This window comes from Musca vetustissima, unplaced genomic scaffold, assembly GCF_032173495.1.
Source record: "Musca vetustissima isolate MV318-11 ecotype Yass unplaced genomic scaffold, APGP_CSIRO_Mvet_v1 utg1611, whole genome shotgun sequence".
In the NCBI taxonomy this organism is placed as follows: Eukaryota; Metazoa; Arthropoda; class Insecta; order Diptera; family Muscidae; genus Musca; species Musca vetustissima.
This window is the reverse complement of record NW_026889082.1, coordinates 61655-87058: the sequence shown is the minus strand read 5'-3', so window position 1 is coordinate 87058 and position 25404 is coordinate 61655. Positions and strand designations below refer to the sequence as shown.

The 25404-nt window shown below is 33.6% G+C and overlaps 1 protein-coding gene across 1 annotated transcript in view; it reads left to right on the top strand.

The window, feature by feature from the left end:
- The window catches only part of LOC133336800 (ATP-binding cassette sub-family C member Sur-like), a gene marked incomplete at both ends in the record, with an annotated part of 115948 nt that overhangs the window by 29523 nt on the left and 61021 nt on the right, over positions 1–25404 (top strand). The window contains 4 exons of the mRNA XM_061545079.1: positions 3025–3162; positions 10672–10834; positions 10924–11505; positions 11587–11887. Of these exons, the coding sequence (XP_061401063.1) occupies positions 3025–3162; positions 10672–10834; positions 10924–11505; positions 11587–11887 (1184 nt within the window). The remainder of the gene's footprint in view (positions 1–3024; positions 3163–10671; positions 10835–10923; positions 11506–11586; positions 11888–25404) is intronic.

Below are 25404 nucleotides of genomic sequence, written 5' to 3'. Positions count from 1 at the left end.
CAAAATATTAATCTGATCATCACCGACAATTATAGGCGTTTTCCTTGACCATAACTGGAACTTTCAAAGCAAAATTTCAAAGCAATCAGCGCTACATTTCCGCCCTCTAATGTGGTAATGGGTTACAAAATAATATCTGTATACGTAAGCACCTGTAAATATGTGGGTGTAACTCCCATATCCGATTACATACGACAATATAATTGGTATCAATTTAAACGTCAACCACTCCTCTTGGATGTACTGTCAACTTCTTGGGTCTATATCATGCTGGAGTAAATATATACGCCATAGAATACACATTTTGTCATTTTTCACACAAAAGTCAGGGTCCATTTGACCCGCTAAATATTGACCGATCTTTATCAAAACAGGCTTGCTTATTCTCTGGCCCGATCCCATTCTCCATGCAACAATTCGCGGTGTTTGGTACATAATTGCGGCCTCTGGAGCGACCAGAAAAACCCTTAATCTTTTCCAAAAACAATAGGGGTCTTCTTTAGCCAGAACCCATTTTACATGTAAAAATTCGTGAAGATTGGTCCATAATTGTGGCCTGTATCGTGTTTACAAATTATAATGGAAAGACGGACGGACGGACACACATGTCTAGATCGACTCAGCTAGTCGAGATATGACGATCGGTATACTTAAAGGTGGGTCTATGACCAATATTTCGCGGCGTTACAAACTTTTGGGGCTGCACAAAGCTATAATACCCTGACAACATAGTTGTGTAGGGTATAAAAACCTACGCATTGAAAAAAAATATTTAAAATAAAAACCTAGGCATTGAAAAAAATATTTTTAAATTTTACGCTTTGAAAAAATATTTTAAAAATATTTAGGCCTTAAAAAATTATTCTACGCATTGAAAAAATTATTTTACAAAATGTACGCCTTTAAAAAAAATGTTAAAAAATGTACGCCTTGAAAAAAATATTTTCAAAACATTTACGCCTTGAAAAAAAATTAAAAAATCTATGCCTAAATAAATTTTTTTTTTTTAATTCTATGCTTTGATAAAACTATTTTAAATTAAAAAATCTAAGCCTTGAAAAAAAAATATTTTAAGAAATTTACGACTGGAAGTAAAATATTGTGAAAAACCTACGCCGTAAAAAATATTTTAAAAAATCAACTCTTTGAATTTTGTTTAAGAAATCTATACCTTCAAAATAATTATTTTCAAATATCTACGCCTTTAAAAAACTTATTTTTAAAAATTCTACGCCTATCCGTCAATATAACCTGCTTCGTCATATGGTGCCCAAGAACTTCACCTTTCATTGTAAGAGACTACACTATGTCGGGTTTAATTTGAGGTCTGCAGAAAAATAGCTGCTACTGAATATTATATCGAAGGTGCCAAATCAGCATGCGGCGCCAAATCAGCAGGCATACTGTTCACCACATGCACGACAGAAATAAATCTCCGGATTAACATGAAATTTCGGTATTTTACAAAAAGTAACAAAACCAACAATTATTAATAACGGTTAGCTCCCATTTTAAAGTATTCACATGGACTTGGACACGTTTTTCAACCGAATTTGCTCTAATCCGATTTCATAGGTTCTCATAGGGTGTCAAATCTTCCTACGAAAAATTATGAATATCGATTTACGTGCTGATGTAGGTTACCGACCAATTTTCGGTATTTTGAAGGCATTAGCCGAATTTTCCGAATAATGTGGTTGTAATTTGGTACAAATTATATACAAAAAAATTATTATCATAATGCCTCTCTCATAGAAGTTCTGCTCTCTATTTGCAAAAAAACTCTAGTAGTCGATTTTCACAATCCTTCCTAGATACCTTTTTTATCATTAAAGAAATTTTGCAATGCAAGAAAAATATGATAATCGCTTGGTGCCAAGTCCGGTCTGTATGGCGGATACATTAAAACTTCACAGGAAAGCTCCCGAAGTTTCTGGCGAGTCACTGTAGATGTTTCGACGACAGGCCTAATAGATTTCTTTTTCCCCAACCTAAAAATATTAGTCTTCATCCAAATGTTCGGTTTAAATTTTGGTATGTTGAAGTTCCCAGCCCAGTTTTCAGGAGTGTCTGTATTGTACTACTACCGAATAATTCCATAATATTATCTATATTAACCGATTTAAGGAATTTTGCGCATTGCGAACATATATAATTGAACGATTCTAAAATTGTTAGGGCATGCAATATGGAAATTATATTGGTGGAAGTCAAAAATTGGTTTTATATAAAAATTTTAGTATTTACCGAATATTAAACTTTAAGAAATGACCAGCTAAATATTTTACCAAATGGTTTAAATTAAAATTTGAACAGATTTACTCTTCGCCCTTCAATACTTTGCGCATACAACAAACAAAATATTATTCTACGAATTTTATGTACTTTCAAATTCTTTGAATTTTATTTCATGTTCGTTTTTTTGTTGTTGCTGTAAAATTAGTTCGTAATCAATTAAAAGTAAAGCGATTAAATTTTCAAAATTATGGCCAAAACAATTTCGTCGCCGATTTCATCGAATACAACTTAAGCCGCTGTGTGTTTGTGTGTGTGAGTATTGAGTCAATTCCAACATTTTATTATCTCTTCGAAAACACAACAATTAAATTAAATGAACAATTCGCAAAACAACAAAATACCAAATTGACTGTAGAATGAATGATGGCTCTGTGAAAATAAGCTGCCAAAAGCTTTGACAATTAAACGGAGAAAAAGATTTCCTTTATTTTTAAAATTTTAATACTTTTTGAATACTTTCCAAAATATTTCGTCGGTTTGTTTGTTGCTGTTGTTGTTATGGCTATTCGAAGTGGATTAAATTTTGAGTTGTAAGAGAAACTAGCAGAAGCTATGGTCTGTAGCATCAATGGGATGTCCTTTACATTCGAACATTATCCTGAAGTATTATTAAGAAATTTTGGGAGTGGGTTACAATTACAATTTTGCAAAAAATACATTACATTCCATAATGTGAAAAAATTCATTAATAATTTCTTTTATTTCCTTATTGTTTCCATTTTCTAGATTGGCGTCGTTATGTATTTGCTGTACTTGAAGTTGGGCATAAGCGCTGTAATTGGTTCATTTGTTTGCATTTTAACAATGACTCCATTGCAGTTTTTAATTGGCAAGGCTATGTCTCAAAATGCTGAAGTAATGGCGGTAAGTTTCTAAAATATATTTTGTTTAAAAAAAGAAAAGAAAAAAAAAACAAACCCACTAAAATAAAATGTTGTTGCTTAATTTCTGCCCTAAAAGTATGCAATACATTTGTTATGGTAATGCCTTTATTTCGTTGCCGAAAAGTAGGCAATATTTATTTTCAATTATATTCAGGTTTCACACACACACTAATGAAGTTACTTTTCGACCTTTTTTCCATTTTGAAATCCTTTTCCTCATTTGAAAGTGTGTATGTAGGTAATTTTGAGTGTATGTTTGTGTATGTGTGCGGTTTGATGGAATAAAAATACTTGTTAGGCTTCTCCTTATTATCTTAAAAGAAAAGTTATTTTAGGTTTTCTGTTAACATGAACTCATGAAAATCGTTTCCCCTCCATTGAAATATTGATGTTAATTAACCAAACGTTTTTCTTTTAACTTCCGTTTGAAAATCTTTAAAGTTGCCCAAGCAAAAAAGGGGTTGAAATTCAATTTTCATTATGAATTATTAAATCATATGATATACGAGTAGTATTACTTTAATGAAGTGTAAATTATGGCAATAAAAGGGTTGGATCTTTGGAAACTTTTTTCACTAGTAAAAATTATGATTTACCATGAAAAACTCAACCTTTAGCCTCAAAATAAACATTGATTTGTGTTGGGATAGTCAATTCTTTTTGCGGATGAAATCCCTTGACGAGAATATTAAGAATCCAGAAGAACAAACTATCCGTAGTTGAAGTTTTTGAATAAAGGTATGATTTTTTACTGTTGTTTGGTTTGTATCAATTGCAAGTTATATTTGAAATGACATATCTTGAGTCGAATGGAATGAGAATGCAACCTTATGAAATACCACGTAAATCAAATACCTTAAGATGAGATTTTCGATCTCCAAATATTCTAAAATAATGTTGTTCATAAGATTCTGTCCTTATTGTCTTGAACCCCAAATATTACGTCCACCAATTATTTTAAATGTAATGAAAACTTTGCTGAATATAAACTGACAATTTCGAGTACAGAATATCCCCCAAACTATGGTAAAAAAGCTTGTATGGTGCCAACCCTTAATATGCGAAATTAAAAATAGAAGCTATATCTAAATCTGAACCGATTTCAGGAAACATAACACACATCATTCTAGACCTAATTCATTACGCTGTGCCAAATTTCGTGCAAATCGATAGATATAGATATTAAGAGACTTTGGTACACCATTTACTTTAAATCGGATAAAAATATATATGGGAGCTATATCTAAATCTGAACCGATTTTCACAAAACTTAGCATAAGTCATTCTAGACTCAATTCAGTACGCTATGCCAAAATTCGTGAAAATCCAATGATTTTCAGAACTTTGGTGCACCATTTACCTAAAATCGGGTGAAACTATATATGGGAGCTATATCAAAATCTGAACCGATTTTCAAGAAATTTTACACACATCATTCTAGACTCAATCCAGTACGCAATGCCAAATTTCGTGCAAATCGAAGGACATATAGGGAATTTGGTACACCATTTACATTAAATCGGGCGAAACTATATATAGGAGCTATATGTAAATCTGAACCGATTTCCTCCAATTTCAATTTCAAACCCTACGTCCTCGGGCCAAATAAGTGAACTGTACCAAATTTCATCCAAATAGGATCATAAATGGACAGACGGACGGACAGACATATGTACAAAGACATAATACCCTGTATCACAGTGTGGTTAAGGGTATAAAAAGGCCGACTATTGATAACTCTTAGAAGGGAGATTTGTCACCAAATATGAATCAAAGATACAAAATTAAAGTGAATTCTATTAAAAAACGTTATCAAAAACCTATATTGAGCTTTTTTATCAAATTAGAATCCAAAATGCCAATTTACAACCATTTCGGTTGAAAAACATGTCCAAACTTCTCCAAATAAAAAAAATATGGAGGCTACCGAATAATTTTTAGTGTGCAGATTTGATACCCAATAAGAACCCAAAAATTCCAAATTACCGCGAGTTCTACCTCAAAAACCCAAAAATAACAAAATGTTAGGGGCTACAAGAAAAAATGGATCGATATTTATAATTTTAAATATGGAGATTTGATACCCAATAAGAACCCAATGTGCCGAATCACAGCAAAACGGACGAAAAACGAGCTCAAAATACTGAAAATTGGAAGGTACCCTACCTACCAAAACGTGGACCGATATAGCCCATCGTTGAACTTGACACCCCTGCAGACAAAAGACAACCCTATGTAAAATGTCAGTGCCCTATCTTAATTCCTTTAGAAGATAGCGTGATTACAGCTATCGTCTAGAATTTTACCACGATCAAGAATATGTATACTTTATAGGGTCTGAAATGAATATTTCGATGAATAACAAACGAGTGACACAACTAATAAACCCTTCATACCATGGTGGAGGGTATAAAAACTGATTTTAACAATCTCAATACATGTCATTCTGGACTTAATTCGGTACGTTGTGTAAAATTTCGTTGCAATTGAGCTGTGCCGAACTTCATCTCATTCGGAAAAGAAATGCGAAATGTACTTTCGTTACAATACTAGACTTGATTTTTGTATATTTTCCTACAGATCCCACATATGATCTGAAGACCACGAAATTTGCAGATTGTGTCAAGTGGTTCGCTTCACAGTTAATGAGTTTTTACCCAATAGTTTGGTAAACACTCAAAATAAATTTGTGTGTGGATATTTGGTACACATTGAGAACTCTCTGTGCAAAATGACAGCAAGTTTTATTATAAAAAGTGGCTAATATATACAAATTACCTTTAATAGGGAGGTACGGTTATATGGGAGCTATATCAAAACATGGACCAGATACCCCATTTTCCATACCAGTATTCCTTTGGATATTAAAAACATGTGAACCCAATTTTGGCAGCCTGCCTTCAAAACATTTGGGTAAATACTCGGTATTTTAAGCACGTGTTTAAAGTATTTTAAATCTATTCATTTTGATTCGATGTGATAATAGAAACCCTTAAATAGGGTGTAAAATGTTGTATTAGCGATTCAATATAGTAAATACCTAAATAAATACACACAAATGGGTATATAACCGGTATTTACCAACTGCTCATCTCTAATGGTTCTTGTTTTGCATTTCTACTGTGTATACCGTTAACTTCCACGCACCATACTCTAACTTAAGGATTCAATTGATTTCATTCATATTTAGTATATCTAAAAAATGTAATGCCCACCTATGTAACAAGAGAAATTCTTCTTCTACAGAAACGATTTTAACACTTTGGTTTCTTTTAGAATTGTATAAAAATACTACTTTTTATTCACTCATCTTTTGATCTTTAATTATTCGTTAAAATGTATGTGATATTATTGAAACCTTGTACTAGAGCCGTTGACATTTTAACGAGTAATTACTTGTCACTTATTTTGCCGCCTCTTTTAAGCATCAAGGAATGCCATACTGTCATTCGGACATGCAACCACGTAATATCGTTTACGAGCACAGGTAAACTAGTTACGGCCTATCAATAATCTATTAAATATATATTTACTTAGAAGCCTCTATGTTTTTCTTCTTGTTATTTACTTTCACAGCAATCGATTCTCTTTACGTATCCCTACCCTACGGTCCATTGCTCGAAGCATTCGCCGTACCGACTCTCATCGGCTGAGCCCCTCTGAGCTAAATACATATTAAACATATTTATTCAGTTGGACATTAAAGGACATTAATTGAATAACTCAAAAAACAAATGTTCGCGAATGCTCGCGAGCACTCTTAAAAACAACAACAAACAAAAATATCATAAAAAAGTAAACACACGAAAGAATGTGTATGTAGAAGAAAGTGTGTGGAATAACAAAACACATGTGCAACAACTATTGAGTTCACCAACGTTTGTTGTTGTCGTTTTGAGCACTCGCGAGAATTCGGGAATGTTTGTTTCCATTCGAGAGAGAATGTCAGAAAGAATTTCAACCACCAAACTAAATGAACGATTGTGCTCTCATTCGTTTGTTATGTTTGTGCGAACATTCTTTGGCGAATGCTCGTTTGGTAAAAAATTTATCACCATAAATTCATTCCTAAAATGAGCACAAACGAAAAGAATGTATTTTGAACCAGTGAGCGGAGCAGTATAGACGAACGGGGGCGACCATACGATACCCTACACAACTACCGTAGAACTCTATCTTTCTGCGGATTTTTATTCCGAGCCTGGGTAATATTTCGTATAGTTGCACCCTCTTACCACATTAGAGGTCAACAGCACCTTTTCCATACACTGACATTTTTTCCGAATATTAACAATATTCAGTACAGCCCTTCTAATTACTTGTCCATATCCCCTTCACCGTGGTTTGTGTTGTTATGTTCGGCTTATATTTGCAGCCTATAATTCGAATCGAAAAAGGACATAAAAATATGTTTTCGCTCCACTTCATCCCAAAGTTATTATCTGATCATCACAAAATATTGCATAGGAAAACACATGTAAATTTTCTCGGATAATTAATCCCTGTTAATTGATTTTCCCGCTTAATTGGCTCAAAATTCATGTCATCAAAAATAAATTTCCTCTTATTTTTCATCGGCTAATTGCATTATTATTTAAAAATAATCTGATATTTTTATAGACCCATGGTTCCTTTTGAGAATATGCTTAGAATCACTTTCAGGGTCGATTTATGCATGTCCGTCAGTCCGTCTGTTAATGTTAAATTGTAAACAAAGTACAGGTCGCATTTATAATCCGGCCCAATTACGAACCCTATTGAAATTGAGGTTCAAATTTACATATAGCTCTCTTATATATTGTATATATATATATATACTAGCGGGCCCGGCAAACGTTGTCTTGCCTAGCAATTTTGTTGGTGTATAATGTTCGGCAATTTAGATTTATTTTTTCTTTAACCTACAACATAATGTATAGTGTACTTCTCTTTGTAATATTTTGGTATTTATCAGAGCACGCATAAAGTAACATTAAAGTACTAAATATCTACAATTTGATGTTTATGAGCGAGTCTGTAATTTTTTATTTTTTATTATTGGCTGTAATTTTTTATTTTGGATGATCATCGAGTAGAAAATGTTCGAAGCAAAATTTGCCCAAGCTTTCAAGAAGCCTCCTTTGGGCATTTAGGCACATTTTTCAACCTAATCAGCTGTAGTTGGTTGTTTTATTTGGTAGCATGAATCCTACTAAAAATTATTAATATAAGTCCATCTTTGTGGGGTTGCACATAACAGTTCCTACAATATTCAGTATTTTGGGGAGTTTGGTCACTTTTGTCTTCCTACAAAAAACGAATATATCTTCATTTCCATTGTAGTAGCTGTAATATGTCATTGCGATATATTGGGGGTTAAAACACATTTTTGCAAAAAATTCTCTATTTAGTTTTGATAAGTTTCAAATTGAGCTTACTGATACACATTTTTGGTATCGGATATATGCGAGGTGTTCTGTTTATAAGTTCAAAGATATTAACAAACGATTAGACATATAACCCCAATATAATGGTTGATTTTCCATCCTTGTTTTACCCTTAATAGAATGATTGCGTGTAAATTCAATTATAAAATTTTCAATTCTTTTTTGTATTCTCACATAAAAAAATTTCAATACAATGTCAATAGGATTGAAAAATTAAATATTTTGAAAATTTTCAATAATTGGCAAATGTAGGATTAAGGTAATGATACGCTACTAATTTTCGCCGAAAATAACAACTCGATGTGGTGCTACCAAAATACCTCGATACCTAATTCGTGAAAATGCAAATATGCTTCATAATATTTTATTACAAATTTTTCGCGGTTTTCGATTTTTTCTCACTTTTAAACCTTCCCTGAAGCTCCACGAACATTTCAAGACTAAGATAAGAAATATCCGTTCAGCCGTTCTCGAGTTTTAGCGAGACTAACGAACATCAATTCATTTTTCAAGGCAATGACAATCCAATTATTTGTAGAAAATTAACATATTTTAAGAATTTTCCATAATTGACAATTTCTTAAAGATATACGCTGCCCATTTTCGCCCAAAATATGTCCAAAAATAACTCCGAAGAGATGAAACCATAAAGGTTCGATATAAAATGTGTGGAAATGCTAATATCTTTCAAAATATATTTTGCAACATTTTCGCGGATTTTTCAAAATGTTCTTTCACTAAAATCTTTCCACTTCAATTACAGACTACTAACAGAAATTTTAAGTCAAATCGGTCCAGCCGTTTCTTTAAAATAATTTTTGCAAAATTTTCGCGGATTTTTCTCAAAATTTTATTTCATAAAAACCTTCCTACTATAATTACCGACAACTTAAAGAAATTTTGAGTCAAATCGGTCCAGCCGTTCTCAATTGATGCGTTAGTATACATTTTTCTTGCTCCATTTTTATATATATAGATATATATATTCGACCGATTTTATGTAAATGGTGCACCGAAGTCCCTATATATTTTTCGATTTTTACGAAATTTTGCATAGCATACTGTACGGTTCAGATTTTTTGATTTCCGCGAAATTTTTTTTCTGCTAATTTAATGTAAATAGTGCACCACAGTCCCTTCAGAACATTCGATTTAGAAGTAATTTGGCATAACGTACTGAAAAAGTCTATAATGAGGTGTGCTAAGTTTCGTGAAAATTTGTTTAGATTTAGATATAGCCTCCATATATATTTTCTAAATTTCTTTCAAGTTGCGATTAATTTTGCATAGCGTACTGAATTAAGTTAAGGATGATTTGTGCTAAGTTTCGTGAAAATCGGTTCAGATCTGGATAAAGCTTCCATATATATTTTCTTCCGTTTTTATGTAAGTTGTGTGCATAAGTCTTTAATTTGTATTTGACAATAACATTAGAAATTAATTTCTCCTAATTATGCGTGATTTCTGTAATTGAACAAACAGTTCAATTAAGCGGGTATAGGATAACTGGTTCCTCGGTTAATTGAAAAAAAAATTGTACAAATTTTGATGTGCAATTAACCGTAAAATACTGTATTGTGCATTTTGGTTGATCTTATTATTGCCATTAGTGCCTATACATTATGGCGTCAATTATACGCTGAAAATCCCTGAAATATTTTCTGTTTTGAGGACTTATGCAAGGGGTTCCACATAGAGCCATAAGTGAGGCGGCAGATATATCCGATAGAAATTGTATTTTGAAATTTGCATAGCTCCACATAACAACACCCGCAGAATACGATATTTTCGATACGCTTTTCATCCGAATTAGTTAGATTTGGTTATAAGAAGTTCCGACATGTTTTTCAACCGCACTTGTCATATTTGGATACATTATATATATTTGAAGTCTGTTCCAAAAATTATAATTCCAATAAAAAGTTTCAAAGATCTAATTTGAAAATTACGGTCTTTATATACGCCCATTGGGACTTGACACCAATCATAAGCATCCTACAATTAATTCTTTCACAATTTTAACGAATTTGTAACTAAATACACTCTTTCTTTCTTTCTTTCAGAAATTCACCGATATACGTTTAAAGAAACTACACGACTGTTTTATGGGTATCAAATTAATCAAACTAAATGCGTGGGACAATGTTTTCATAACAAAAATAACCGAAGCCCGTAACAATGAATTGAAATACTTAAATAAGGATTCATTTTATTGGACTTTAATGAGTAAGTGTTTGCAAATAATAATAAAATTGAAAAACAAATAAAAACTAATTTCCCAACAACACCCACTTTTAATTCTTTCTTTTGTGCAGCAATTTTAACCCACATCTCCTCGGTGCTCATTACCTTTGTTACCTTGGCCGTTTATGTTTATTACGATAGTAATTCGGAAATCACGGCCAGTCGTTTATTTTCCGCTTTGGCATTGTTTCAACAGTTAACCGTACCCCTGCTCATTTTCCCCATTACCGTGCCCATTATATTGTCGGCCATTGTTTCCACGAGGCGTTTGGAAAAATTCCTCGCTGCCCATGAAATACAAAAACAATTCGAAGGAATACGAAATATGGCTAGAATTCTAAGTAAAAGTGATGCTTCGTTGGATATGTATGAGGTGAAATCGAAATCGTTGCCAACGAATATCACCTTGAAAACGGTTAGTGAACAGGTGAATTCCAAGGCGACGGGGAAGCCAAATATTAAAATCTATATACCGGATAAACCGGCACCGTTGGCAAATTCCGAACCACAGACGCCATTGATTGTATCCGAAAACAAAGAAATGATGGAATTTCCGGTGGATCATAAAAAGTTGTCGTCACATGCACGTAAGGAGCTGCTAAGAAATACACCATATGTGGTAATAAGACCACGTAAAAATCTAACAACACATGGTGGACATCATCATCAACAGCACCAGTCGCATCATCATCAGCAGCAACAACAACAGCACCATCATCATCAAAACAATGCAGGACAACAGGCACAAATTAAAGCAGGACATCGTACATCACATCATCGTACGGGGAAGACCGATTCATGGCATCGTGATTCATTGCTTTTAAAAATGCCCGATGACATTGCTGTCTCCGTGAAGAATTGTAAATTCTCATGGAATCCTCAAGGCACCACCACCATGTTGTATATCCGGGATTTTGTTGTGCCCCGCGGCAAGCTAACAATGATTGTTGGCAAAAATGGTAGTGGCAAATCGTCGCTGTTATCGGCATTGCTAATGGAAATGCCATTAATATCGGGCGATATGATATGGAATAAGTAAGTAGAGAGAATTTATTTGTTGTGGAATATTTTAAAAGGAAGAAGGGAAATATCGCAGGGTAAATGGTTTGGTGATATAAAGGGTTGGTAAAATATGATGGCATTCAAAACGGTTTGAACGTACGATATGTTCTCTGTGTTATAAATTTGAATTTCATAAACCATCCTTAGATACACTTTCCCTAGTCCGATCTTCCATTCGATGTTTATGGTGTTTGTCTGCGAGATCTGGAAATTTATATACGTATTTATATCAAAATAAACTGAAGACTCGCAAATAATTTACCATAAATATTCTGTGGATTTAATTTTAAATATCAAATTCTCATACCGTCCACCATAAGGTAGAAGGTACATTAATTTTTTCATTATATTTGCGGGGAAAAATACCGTGTTTGTCTATTGAAATCATGATGGAGTTCCACGAAAACTCATTTTAGGGTAAAAACCGATCATATTCCGAGTTTGTACCAATTTTTCTGACTATATGTCGCTTCAGAAAGATGGTATAAAAAACAAACATATTCTCCATCAAATTTTAGTATAAGTTACTGAACAACATATACTAAATTTACCAAAAAAAATTTGGGGTAACCCCCATCATTTGTACCTCAGTATATAGTATTTCAGTGCCCTACTTCAACCGATTTGGTTCTCGTTTGATATTTTAGGTTCTAATTTGTTGTCAAATCTTCTACCAACAATTATAAATACAAGTCGATCTTTGCCCGATGAAAAGGTCCAGTCCCTTTATATGTAGTTTAATTGTCCTTGTAGCATTTTCCAACCGAACCTAGGTGAGTTAATAATTTGTTTACAAAACATTTTCTATATAAGTCACGCGTCGTTTTAGTATGTTCAATGTCCTAATCCAATTTTCCACCCTAAGTGCATGTAGTTCCATTGTTAGGCCTTTTATGGGTAATGCCTAACTATGAAATTGCATGCACTTAGGTTGGAAATTTGGACTAGGACTGTGAACATCTATTTCAGGTATTTTGAATGTCCACCTGATGCTGGTGACTATTAGAAGTTGGGCCGGCCGAAATTAACATAATTATACACAACTATGTTGTCTGGGTATTATAGCTTTGTGCAGCCCCAAGAGTTTGTAACGACGCGAAATATTTGTCCTAGACCACCTTTAAGTATACCGATCGTCATATCTCGACTAGCTGAGTCGATCTAGACACGTGTGTACGTCCGTCTGTCCTCTATAATTTGTAAGTACGATACAGGTCACAGTAATGGACCAATCTTCACGAAATGTAGGACCGGTTAATACCAATGAAGACCCCTATTGTTTTTGGTAATGATTGGTTAGTATTTAGGGGATGTAATGAACCAAATACTTTAATTTTGCCGGGTTTTCTGGTCGCTCCAAAGGCCGCAATTATGGCCCGAACATTGCGAAGTTTTACATGTCTGTTTGTTTCACTTTTGTGTGAAAAATTACAAAAATTATATTCTATGACGTATATATTTACTTCTGGAGGACATAGACCCGAGAAGAAGGAAACGTCCGAGTATACTGCTCCGCTTACAGGGTTTTTAGATATTTGGGGTATAAAACGTTTGTGAATAGAAGAAAAGGGAGGAAGTTAGACGAAGTCATATTTCGATTTAATTTTTCTAAACGTCTAGGAATTCTGCCGCTGTCTTCCCCTTTCGGGAATTCCGGTTAGTCATTTTGGTATTGCCGGACTTCACGGAAGAATCGGATGCAGTGCTCGTATTCTTGATATTGACTTCGGTCGGTTAAATATACACACAGCCGCGCGTAGCGTGTGGGATTTTAGACTCTTATCTTAAAACACTCCAACGATCAAATCTGCTGCAATACAAAATTCTGTTCAAAGTATTTTGAAAAAGTCAATGGATTACCGTGACAATCTTCTTTGACTTCGAGTAGGCTATGTCTTCTCTTGCTATCAGTCGACGGGATTTTTTGCGGGTTTGGCGTTCGTCTGATCTTCCGAAGTCCTAATCCTCCTTGCCAATTTTGTTCTTTTGGTTGATGCTGGCTATGCCTTCCTTTTATGCCGCAGATAACTACTTCTTTATTGTAGTGTGCTTCGGCGATTTTTCTTGCTCAATACATTAACCATCTTATCGATTTCTATTTTTCTTCGGCATTCAAAGAAAGTTATATTTTTATATATTCATGTTCAGACTGAGAGTTTAAGTCCACATCTGTCTCAGAAGGTGGGGTTGAGATTGTGGCGAGCAATCTGTGGTCCTTAAACTGAGATTAATTTTTCTCGATTGCTGCGTGCTTGTAGCAGTACCCTCGACTGCAGGTACTAAGACAACCACATTTGTAGGAGATGTTTGCTCACGATTGCAGAATGATGATGAGCAGATCAACGGTATTGACTTATTTAGGCACCGTTATGTTATTGCTTTTTGTAGTTATCATTGTTGTTTTCACTGTTTGTAATAAGTTAATATGATCATCCACCAGATATTCTCATATAGCTCCTATATAAAATATTCGGTATGTTGAAATTCTTAGCCGAATTGTCATAACAAAATATTTACATATATATATATATATGGTTTTAGTTATTTAGAATGTCAATCTCATCGTGGACGGTATAAAACGATGGAACATAACAAAGAACTGGTAGCAATTTGACACTTCTGGGCAAAGCTGTATTGAATCCACTTTCGAAAGAATTACATTTATTATTCATGAGAGATCGTCAATCTTTATACAAATGTTTGTTTATTCGCAAATCCAAGGTTTTCGGTCGAATTGATTCCTTCAAATTCCTGAATTTGGTATTCCTTATTTTATATTTTCCTGCCTTAGTTGATTGATTAATTCTGATGATGGAGTTCGAATTTTCATGTCTTTACACCCTGGGCAGAATTATTGAGCAATTGAGTATTTCAGTCATCTGACAGTCCTTCTGACAACGAAATTTATCGAATCTCTTATTGATTTTAAGATAATGTCAAGTTAAATTGCGAAACAAACAGTGGCAACAAAAGGGAATGTACCAAACAGAAATCATTTGAAATCCCTGGTAATACACACACACTAAAAAAGTTCTTTCTTTCCAAACTACCTAAAAAAGTGGAAAAACGTAAGTATTATTAAATATGACACTAGATCGTATACATAACGACAGTACTTATATACAACACAGTCCATAAAGATGCGGATCTGGAACTTTAACAAGATAAAAAAATGTTAAAAAAAACATTTGTTTTACAATTTCTGGGTCTAAAGAAATAAAATATTTTTTTAATATCAGCGCCTCTATAGACGTCTAAAAAAATATTCTTAAATAATTCCACGCCTTCTTTAAAAATCTGGCCTTTGACGGACCTGAAAAAGTATCTGCGAAAAATCTGCATCTTGGAGGACCCTGAAGAATTGATCCTTTAAATGATCAACACCTTGAAAAATTAATATCTTAAAAATCTGCTTCTTGAATCTTGCGCCTTAAAAATAATCCTTTAAGAATCCACTGAACACCGTATACTAAATTTACCAAAAAAATTTTGGGATAACCCCCATCATTTAGTAACTCATTATATAGTATTTCAGTGCCCTACTTCAACCGATTTGGTTCTCGTTTGATATTTTAGGTTCTAAATTGTTGTCAAATCTTCTACCAACAATAATAAATACAAGTCGATCTTTGCCCGATGAAAAGTTCCAGCCCCTTTATAAGAAGAAATAAAATGTATTTTTTTAAATATCAACGCCTCTATAGACGTCTTAAAAAATATTCTTAAATAATTCCACGCTTTCTTTAAAAATCTGGCCTTTGTATCTGTGAAAAATCTGCACCTTAGAGGACCCTGAAAAATTGATTCTTTAAATGATCAACACCTTGAAAAATTAATATCTTAAAAATCTGCTTCTTGAATCTTGCGTCTTAAAAATAATCCTTTAAGAATCCACGCATTGGTGGACCCTGAAAATTTAATTAAAATTTCACCTTCTGCGAGAAAAATTTATTTTAGAAAAATCTACGCCTTGCCGGACAGTGAAGAATTATTCATTCAAATATTTACTCCAAAAATATTTTTCTAAGTACACGCTTTCTATAGCATTTCAGAAAAATATATTTCAGAAATCTGCAAAATACTTTCTGCGGTTCCAAAATCCAAGTTTCTTTGCATATGTATCATCCTTAGAAAATTATTCCTTGTACTAGGATTTTTTTAAGTGTTTTTGTTATTCATACGCCACCTCCTGTCAATTTTATTCTTTTCATAAAAATTATATTTTTTTAAATATTTCCAGGAGATGTGTATGCGTTATCAAACATTGTTGAAAATTGTCAGTCTATATAGAAGTCTAAACCAATAAGGAAAGTAGAAAAGTAGTAAAGTCGGACAGGGCCGACTATATGATACCCTTCACTACTTTGAGTATATTAAACAGGACTATTAACATGAAATTGGATAAAATATGTGATATTTATCTAAATGTGAATCAACTTAGATCAATCCATAAACATATCATTCGTTTGTTACATGGGACAAAAGTATGTAAATCGACTTCAAACAAATATCAACAGGTCATCAGTTAGGCTATGTCTGTACTTCTAGAAAACGCAACTACGTTATTGTACGTTTACGTTGTACGTTGTGTAACATTTGATGTCAATCTGACAAACATGATGAGTTTAATGCATAATTTACTTAAAATCGAACGAAAATATATATGGGAGCTATATCAAAATATGAACCGATTTCAACGAAGTTTGTCACAGGTTATACTAATTTCAGTACGTTTTGTTCGTATCAGCCATATTTTGGCTTCTTGGTGCGTCAATTACTTAAAATCAATCTACAATATAAGGGAGCTATATCCTCAACCGATTTTCACGAAACTTGGCACACATCATTCTGGATTAAATTCACTACGCTATGCAACATAAGAACTTTGGTACATTATTTACATTAAATCGGACGAAACTATATATATATATATATATCTAGATCTGAACCAATTTTCACGAAACTCAGCACACATCATTCCATCATCAATTCAGTACGCTATGCCAAATTTCGTGCAAATCGAAATATACATAACATATGTACAAAGACATAATACCCTGTACCACAGTGTGGTGAATGGTATAAAAATATGGATGGCTGAAAAAATATTCTTTAAAAAATTTAAAATGTCACAACATTTAAATTCCCAAAAATTCGTTCTATATTGCAAATTGTATTGTATTATTATACTACGATTTACCTTGACCTGCACAATGCGCAAAAAATTTTTTTTACACCGCCGGGGCTGGAAGATTAGAGCGTTCTTAAATATTTTATTCTTCTGATCCTTGAAAGGAGAAAAAGGGTGATAGATGCCTTGAAGTTGAGGCCTGTAGGAAACAGTGGGAAAATTTTGGTATTCTGAAAGTTCCCAATTTCCTGTGGTTTAGTAGGTCAGAAATGCTTCGTGAATCTGATCGCAAGATTTGAGGTAGGAAATTACCGGTCTCCTTATGTGGATGCCTTAAAAAATATTCTTCAAAAAATTTTAAATATCACAACATTTAAATCCCTAAAAATTAGTTCTATATTGCAAATTTGAGAGGCTATTTTATTATACTACGATTTACCTTGACCTTTAATTCAATCTGTTACAAATAATAATATATTTTATATAAACAATTTTTGAAAATTTTAAATGTTTTCCACACATTATAACCATCATGAATTTCCCCAGAGTATTTGAAGAATAATTAAAAAAGCCATTTGATGCTAAACCAAGTTAACCCATTAAATTTAGTTTCATTGAAAAAGAGACATAAACCTCAGCTGTTTTGGAAGTACTCGCAAAAAAGCCATTTAACCCACATGCATACATAGTAGTGTACGAGTACATAAATGCAGATATGTCGAGTGTGTGGTTTCATGTGGTACAATAACTCTTATTTTATGTCTTTATAAAAATCGTTGCAAAAGAAAGTTCAAAGTGTGCAGATTTCTTTTCTTATAATTTTTCTTGCCTGCCATCATAAATCTTGGCTAGCAAATAAGTATGAAGCGAACTGAATCGAGAGGAATACACGCATTTTTACCATCTACGAATTAATGGAAGACACATGGCAGATGAAGAAGACGACAGGGACTGACAACTAGAAGACGATTCAGACATTTATAATGGTAATTGAATTTGAGAGAAAATTTTGCAAAAACAAACCAGAAGAAGAAACGAAGATGAAATTGCTGTTGGTTGGTAGTCCGCTGTCTGATTTTTCTTGAAGAAGACCCAAAACATAGTATTTGAACATTTTTTGTATGTCGCAGATTGGCTGGTGTGATGTATTGACTACTTGGAAATTACTTAAAAGTGAGTGCAAAAAGTATGTGTGTAGGAAAATTTACGTATGCATAGGGGATCCTTTACCTAAAATAAAAATTATTTACGGCGAGGAAAATGATATCAAAGAACATTAATTTGAAAGTGATGTTTGTAAGGTTATTGTAAATGAAATATCCATGTTTAGAGGAACAAATTTCTCCAATATATCAAACTTTGATATAATGGTCAGGACCGACGTGGATGTCGACGGTCTAAGGTGTCAACTTGGATATATCCTGACAATTTGCTGGTTTGATGGCGTGGTTTAATGGTTTTGAATCCGATGTCACTGTTGGAGGAATTGGGTACAAGGCCGTAATCTGCATTGATATGTGTTTTAAAGACTTCGTGTTTCAAGCATACTGGATTTGCTGTTATATATTGTTTTTATATATTTTATTTTTCTGATCTTTGAGAGGTGAGAAAGAGTGATAGACGTCTTGAAATTGATGTCCGCAGAAAACAGTGGTAAACATTTGATATTCTGGGAGTTCATAATCCACTATTGTAAATCTGATCTTAAGGGTTGGTGAAGGAAATTAGTGGTCTCGACCGAGATTTGAGTGAACGGACTCATAAAGTATACAACGGTTGTAAAATTTCGTCAAATTCAGTATGGTGCGTAAAGAAAAAGTCATATTTAGCTGATTTTTCAGCCACTTTTTTACTCGACGTGGGGTATAAACCCTTATTTTAGCTGTATTGCTATTAAAATTTGTAACAATATATTTGGAAATAGATCTTTGTCACATACTACAATCACATAAAGTGGATTAAATGCGATTAGGTCGTGGATATTTCGCTTTCCACATAGTGATCCATAGATCCACTATCAGATACTTTTCATAAAATTGGATGATTTCTTTAAAATCTTAACATTAAAATTTTATAATTCTCGATGTAAATCTGTAATTCTATAAAATACTCGGAGTGAGAACTCATTACATTTGACCTGGAACTTCTACGTCTTAGAAATAAATCCAAATTCAATCTTACCATTTGACTCTATTTCTTCCAACGATTCTATTTTTCTATTTTTCTCGAGATATTCTACATAAAGTAGCAGACCTTTTTGGATTTTCTAAAGAATGAGCAAATTTCTAAAATTGTAGAAAATATACTTCAGCTGCATTTAAACTTAATTTTAAAGTGTGAAAAGAATAATAAATGTGTACCGCTGAAATGAATTTTGATTTAACAATGGTCCGCACTCCATTATAATTGACATGTTAGACGGCATCATATCCTTGACCTCTCAAAAATGTTGGATCCAAACCCAAACTGATAACTGTGTTTGTTATGATGGTCGAAAATACTTTTTTTTTTATTATTTATTTATATTTTATTTTGTAAAAAAAGCCTAAAGGCCAATGAGATTTACAATATGCATGAACTTATAGTACCTACTCCAGATTATGACAATAATAATTTAGATATATTTACCATATAATTACAATTAATAATATTTGATTTTTTGTAGATAACAAACAATTTTATAAAGCAGAAAAAATTTAGTTCTCAGTTTAATTGAAGATGCCGCAAAATGCGCTTCCGAAAGGTTGAAATAGATGTACAAAAAGTTTTTAAGTTATTGGGAAGGTCATTAAAGAGACGAGAAACCCTAACCCGAAATGACTTATCCATCCTTTCAACTAAACGAGGTATTAGAAGGCTTGTAGTCCGAGTAGAGCGTGCAAATGTAAACGAATTAACAAGAAAGTTAGGGCATTGAAATTTAACAATTTTATAAAAAAGTAAGAGGCATCGAATATTAACAAATTCATCAAATGTGCATCCCAAAAAGTCTCTTGTTAGAGGCGTAACATGAGAGAAGCGTTTGGAATAATAGAGGTAATGCATTGCGTTGTTGAACGCCTTGTGAACGAGCTTCATTCTGGTCATAGTTGTGCCAGAAAAGAGTTCAATGCCGTATAGTATGTTTGGCATAACTAATGAATGAATTAATAACTTTTTAATATGATTTGGTAAGATTAGATCACAATTATAAAGCTGGCGTAAAACATAGTTTATACGTGAAACAACTCGATCTATGTGATGAGAGAAGTCAAGTTTATTATCCAGAAGAACACCAAGACATTCCAATCTGTCAACAAAATCGATTGATACACCATTATACTTTACATTTAATACAAAATCGCGGGGAGAAAAAAGCATTGCTTTTGTTTTGGAAGGGTTAACAGAGAGCTTATTTGCAACCATCCATTCTCTAATTATAAATAGAGTGTAATTAATTTTAGCTTGTAGCACATCTATTGAATCGATGTTGCTTGTGAATAAAATTTGAACATCGTCAGCAAATAGGAAAGTTGAGCTATAATGACACAGGGAGGAAAATAAATCATTAATGTACAGCATAAATAATAATGGACCAAGCACTGAGCCTTGCGGCACACCACTTCTCACCGAAAGTATACTGGATGCTACACCATTCACGAATACATATTGCTTTCTATTTGTCAGATATGAGGATGTGCCGTAGTCCATATGAGGATGTGCCGTAGTCCATATGAGGATGTGCCGTAGTCCAATCGGTCGAAGGCTTTCTCCATATCAATAGATACAAGCACACTTGCATTATGATCATCAAAGGACTTTCTAATGAGATCAGTGAGTCCAATGAGCAAAGTGGTTGTACTTCTATGTCCACGGAAAGCGCATTGAAAATCAGTCAGAAGTCCACAAGTTTCAATGTGTTGTGACAATTGAAGTTTTAGAACATGTTCTACTACCTTAGCTAGGATAGGCAAGATAGAAATAGGTCTGATATTATCAATGCTAATCGAATGCGATTTTTTCCGTATGGGAACTATCCTAGCCACCTTCCACTCGGATGGAAAAATAGATGTCATAATTATAGTATTCACAAGCCGAAGGAAAATAACCCCGATAAGAGGCAATACAATTTTAAGAAACTTTAACGGGTATCCATCATTACCGGCCACATTGGATTTTATTAAAGAAAATGCAAAAAACAATTCCTCAAGAGATATTGTTCGAAAAGTAAAATCACTTTCAGAATCAGAAAAAGATAAACTATTTGTGCTTATTGAATTGTCCAACTGATTGGCAAGAAATGAATTATTAAGTTGATCCACATCAATATCTAAGGAAGTACATACATCAGGACCATTATCATGTATACCATTATTTTTAATTTTTTGCCACAGTTTTTTCCCATTACCAACGTCCGAAAGGGAGGCAAGGTGTGCTTCACGTTTAGCTTTTCTTACAAAGGATTTGTCTCTATTCCTAGCTTTGCAAAATATTTTCCAGTTCTCGTCGGTAAGCTTTGAACGCCAAATCCCTAAGAGATGTATAATAAGCAATACTAGGACAATTGTACCAATCGTCTGTGACTACACAGACTCTTCGACGTTTTAAGGGAACAGCAGAGTGAATATGGGAAAGAGCAGACATAAATATTTGAAGTTGCTCATTTACATCCGATGTACGCCATATGCCTGAAAAGTCGAAGGAATTTATTTTGGGTTGTAGCGAGTCGGCATTGACTGCCCCATAGTCATAAAACTCATAATACGCCTCTTCACGCCTAACGGTAAAATTAATCCCAACGTAGATCATTGCATGTTTAGAAATTGACGGACAAATAACCTGATCTGAAAGTAAAATGTCATCAGGAATGGACACTAAAAAGAAGTCTAAGAGAGACGTAGACTTGTGAGCCACATCAAAATGGGTTGGTTTTGAGTTATGTCTAATTGACATATTCATCCTAACACAAGATCTTCTTACGAAGGAAGCGACATTAGCATCTAATAAATTTTTATTATAATCACCCATAATGACAATTTTGGAATACTTAAGCAACAAGTCAGCAATTTCATTCTCAAACGCCTCAAAATCGCCATGAGGTAGATATACTACCCCCACTAAGACAACCTCAGACTCACAAACAACCTCAGCAAATAAACATTCAACAACCCCGTAATTAATGCCCCTATAAACAATTTTATATGATAGGGATTTTGAGAGATACAATGCGACACCACCGCCTCTATTGATGGGTCGATCATTACGACAACAGTTAAATCCATTAACTTTTAAACAGTTGGACGATATTCCCGGCTTCAGCCAAGTTTCTGAAATCCCTACAATGTCCAAAGTACTACCGGCAATAATATTTCTAATTTCCGAAAATTTTATCGAGGATGGATTAACGCAGAAGCTCTGAATGTTGTAATGAGCGATCTTCATGCGCAAACTCATATTAATAAACTGAGAGCAAATTTTTTGATTATTATGAATAACGTCACCTAAGTTATTCATTGTGTGTGTTCCCGTACACAATAACGGACAAAATTTTTACGATTTTTTTTAATTAAAGCAAAAATATAACTGAACTAATATCGAGAAAATTAATATGAAAAATATAAACAAATTGTATAATTTAATATAATATAATACAAGTGGGAATTTTTTATATAAGAAACAGTAAATTGTACAACAATCATCAAAGAAAATGCAAAAACTTAATATGTAGAAGAATACTACTCCGGAACACAGTTATACCAAAATTCTGCCCTTATATACAATTCCGATAATACATAGAAGATAATATAAAATAATAATACTGGTCATTTATAATCTTGAGCCATCGGAAGTAATAGGAATATTAAAAAACAATATGTTCAACAGCACTAAAGAGAAAATATCTCACTTTGATTTATTTGCATATAGCTGGAGCTGGAATTGTCTGCAAGATTACCAGCTAATGCTAAACATTGTTGTAAACTCAACGATTCCTTCTTGCCATTCAGATGAATAATAGTAGCTTTAGGAATGTCGCCATTTATAAGTGTATACTTTGCTATATGTTTGTTGTCTCTTAATTTTCGACATGTATAAACCAACTTCGATGCTTCTGGTGTTAAGTGGTCATTGAGGTAAATTTTAGAGTTACCTGCTCCATCGATAATCTCACAAAGATTGATGGTACGCCTGCGGTAGAAATTTGACATTATCCGATCCCTCAATTGAACGGAATTTAATTTTACCAAAATCGACTTCCCATTAGCAAAGTAACAGCTGTGCTGAATATCTTTAGGGCTCAATGGCACATTGCAAAGATTACAAATATCTATAACATACTTGCTAAGATCAACAATTCCTCTGGGTAAGCCATTAATAACAATATTTGCACGGTTAAGCCTTCTCAACAGAGTATTGTTATGCCTTTCAACTAGTTGAAGCCTCTGGCAAAAGTCGTTGTTAGTTTTAATAATCAGCTTAATATCATCTTTTATGTCACGAATTAGTGATTTGAACTCTTCTCTTAATTGTAACACCCATTTATTAATTGTTTCTTCAAACCCAGCTGCTGACTTCTGCAAATGTTCATCCAAGTCTTTTTGTTGGGCAAGGATCTGGTTTTTGAGAGATTCGCCGAAATCTAGGAAGCGTCTATCTAAAACATCTGTGCTTCCAGGCGATGCTGCAATACTACTTCTATCATTGCCACTAGTTGAGAGAACTGATGAAACGCCATTACCATTCCCACTCGGCGAGGAATCATTTATGCTGCATTTGGGACATGTAAATTCAACAGCTTTGCTTTTTAATCTTGCCGTTGAAATGCCTAAACACTTGGTAGCATGATAATACACAGAGCATCGGCGACAGAAAACGCTATATTGAGTTTTTGTGCAATTGGTATTACAAATGCCACATTTATATTCCTTTGGAGGAGCCATTGTTACTGCACAGGTTATGTTGTATTTTTGTAAACAAACAAATATACAGGTTACAAAAGTGCGGCAAATACAATTGCGATACTAAAAAATTACAGCTGGTTTTCAACAATTGTCACTAATTCGAACTTCTATATGACAATTCTGCACTACTCCACTACAATTAACTTTGTATAATTATGTATTTATATATTTCAATATTTTTTTCGATAAGCACGCGTAAATTTTAGTTCTTCATCGCGGCGTTGCCTATTAATTCTTCTAATTCTAATTCTTCTAATTCCTATTAATTCTTCTATTAATTTTTAGTGGTCGGTGAATCATTCAAGATCATCTTTCCAATTTGTAAGAGGGTGCTACAGTGGTAATTTTGGGACTTGGTGGTTACCTCTTCCGCACCCTTATTTATTTAAAACCAATAAGGAAAGTAGTCGGACTGGGCCGACTATATGATACCCTTCGCCACTTTGGGAATATTGTACATATGAATCCTTACAATTGCATGTCAATGCCCCCCCGAAGGAACATATTCATGCCTTGATACACGCTTTTCGGTACGTCGCGCTGTTAAAAATTTAATCTCAATCAGACAACCGTTCGAAATACATATGGAAGCTAGCTACATCTGCACCAATTTCAACAAAACTAGAATGTCACTTACCACTCATTATTGCTGACTCAATTCAGTACCCTAAGCCAAATTTCGTGCAAATCGAAAGTTATATAGGGACGTTGGTGCACCATTTACATAAAATCTAACGAACATATATTTGGGAGCTATATCTAAATCTGAACCGATTTTCATGAAACTTAGCACACATCATTCTAGGCTTAATTAAGTATGCTGTGCCAAATTTTGTGTAAATGGAAAGATATATATTGACTTTAGTGCACCAATTAACTTAAATCGGACGAAAATATATATGGGAGCTATATCTAAATCTGAACCGGGTTTCACGAAACTTAGCACACATCATTCTAGGCTTAATTTAGTACGCTGTGCCAAATTTCGTGCAAATCTAAAGACAATTAGGGACTTTGGTTTCGTGCAAATCGAAACCATTTACCTTTAATCGGACGAAAATATATATGGGAGCTATATCTAAGGCTGAACCAATTTTAACGAAATTTAACACGCGTCGTTCTAGACAAAATTTAGTAAGCTATGCCAAATTTCGTGCAAATCGAAGCATATATATGGACTTTGGTGCACCATTTACATAAAATTGGACGAAAATATATATGGGAGCTATATCGAAATCTGAGCCGATTTTCACGAAATTTAACACACATCGTTCTAGACTTAATTCACTACGTTATGCCGAATTTCGTGCAAATCGATGATGTTTTTGGTGCACTATTTACCGAAACTCGGAGGAAGATTTATATGGGAGCTATATCTAAATCTAACTTCATAACTCTTAATCTATATCTAAATCTGAACC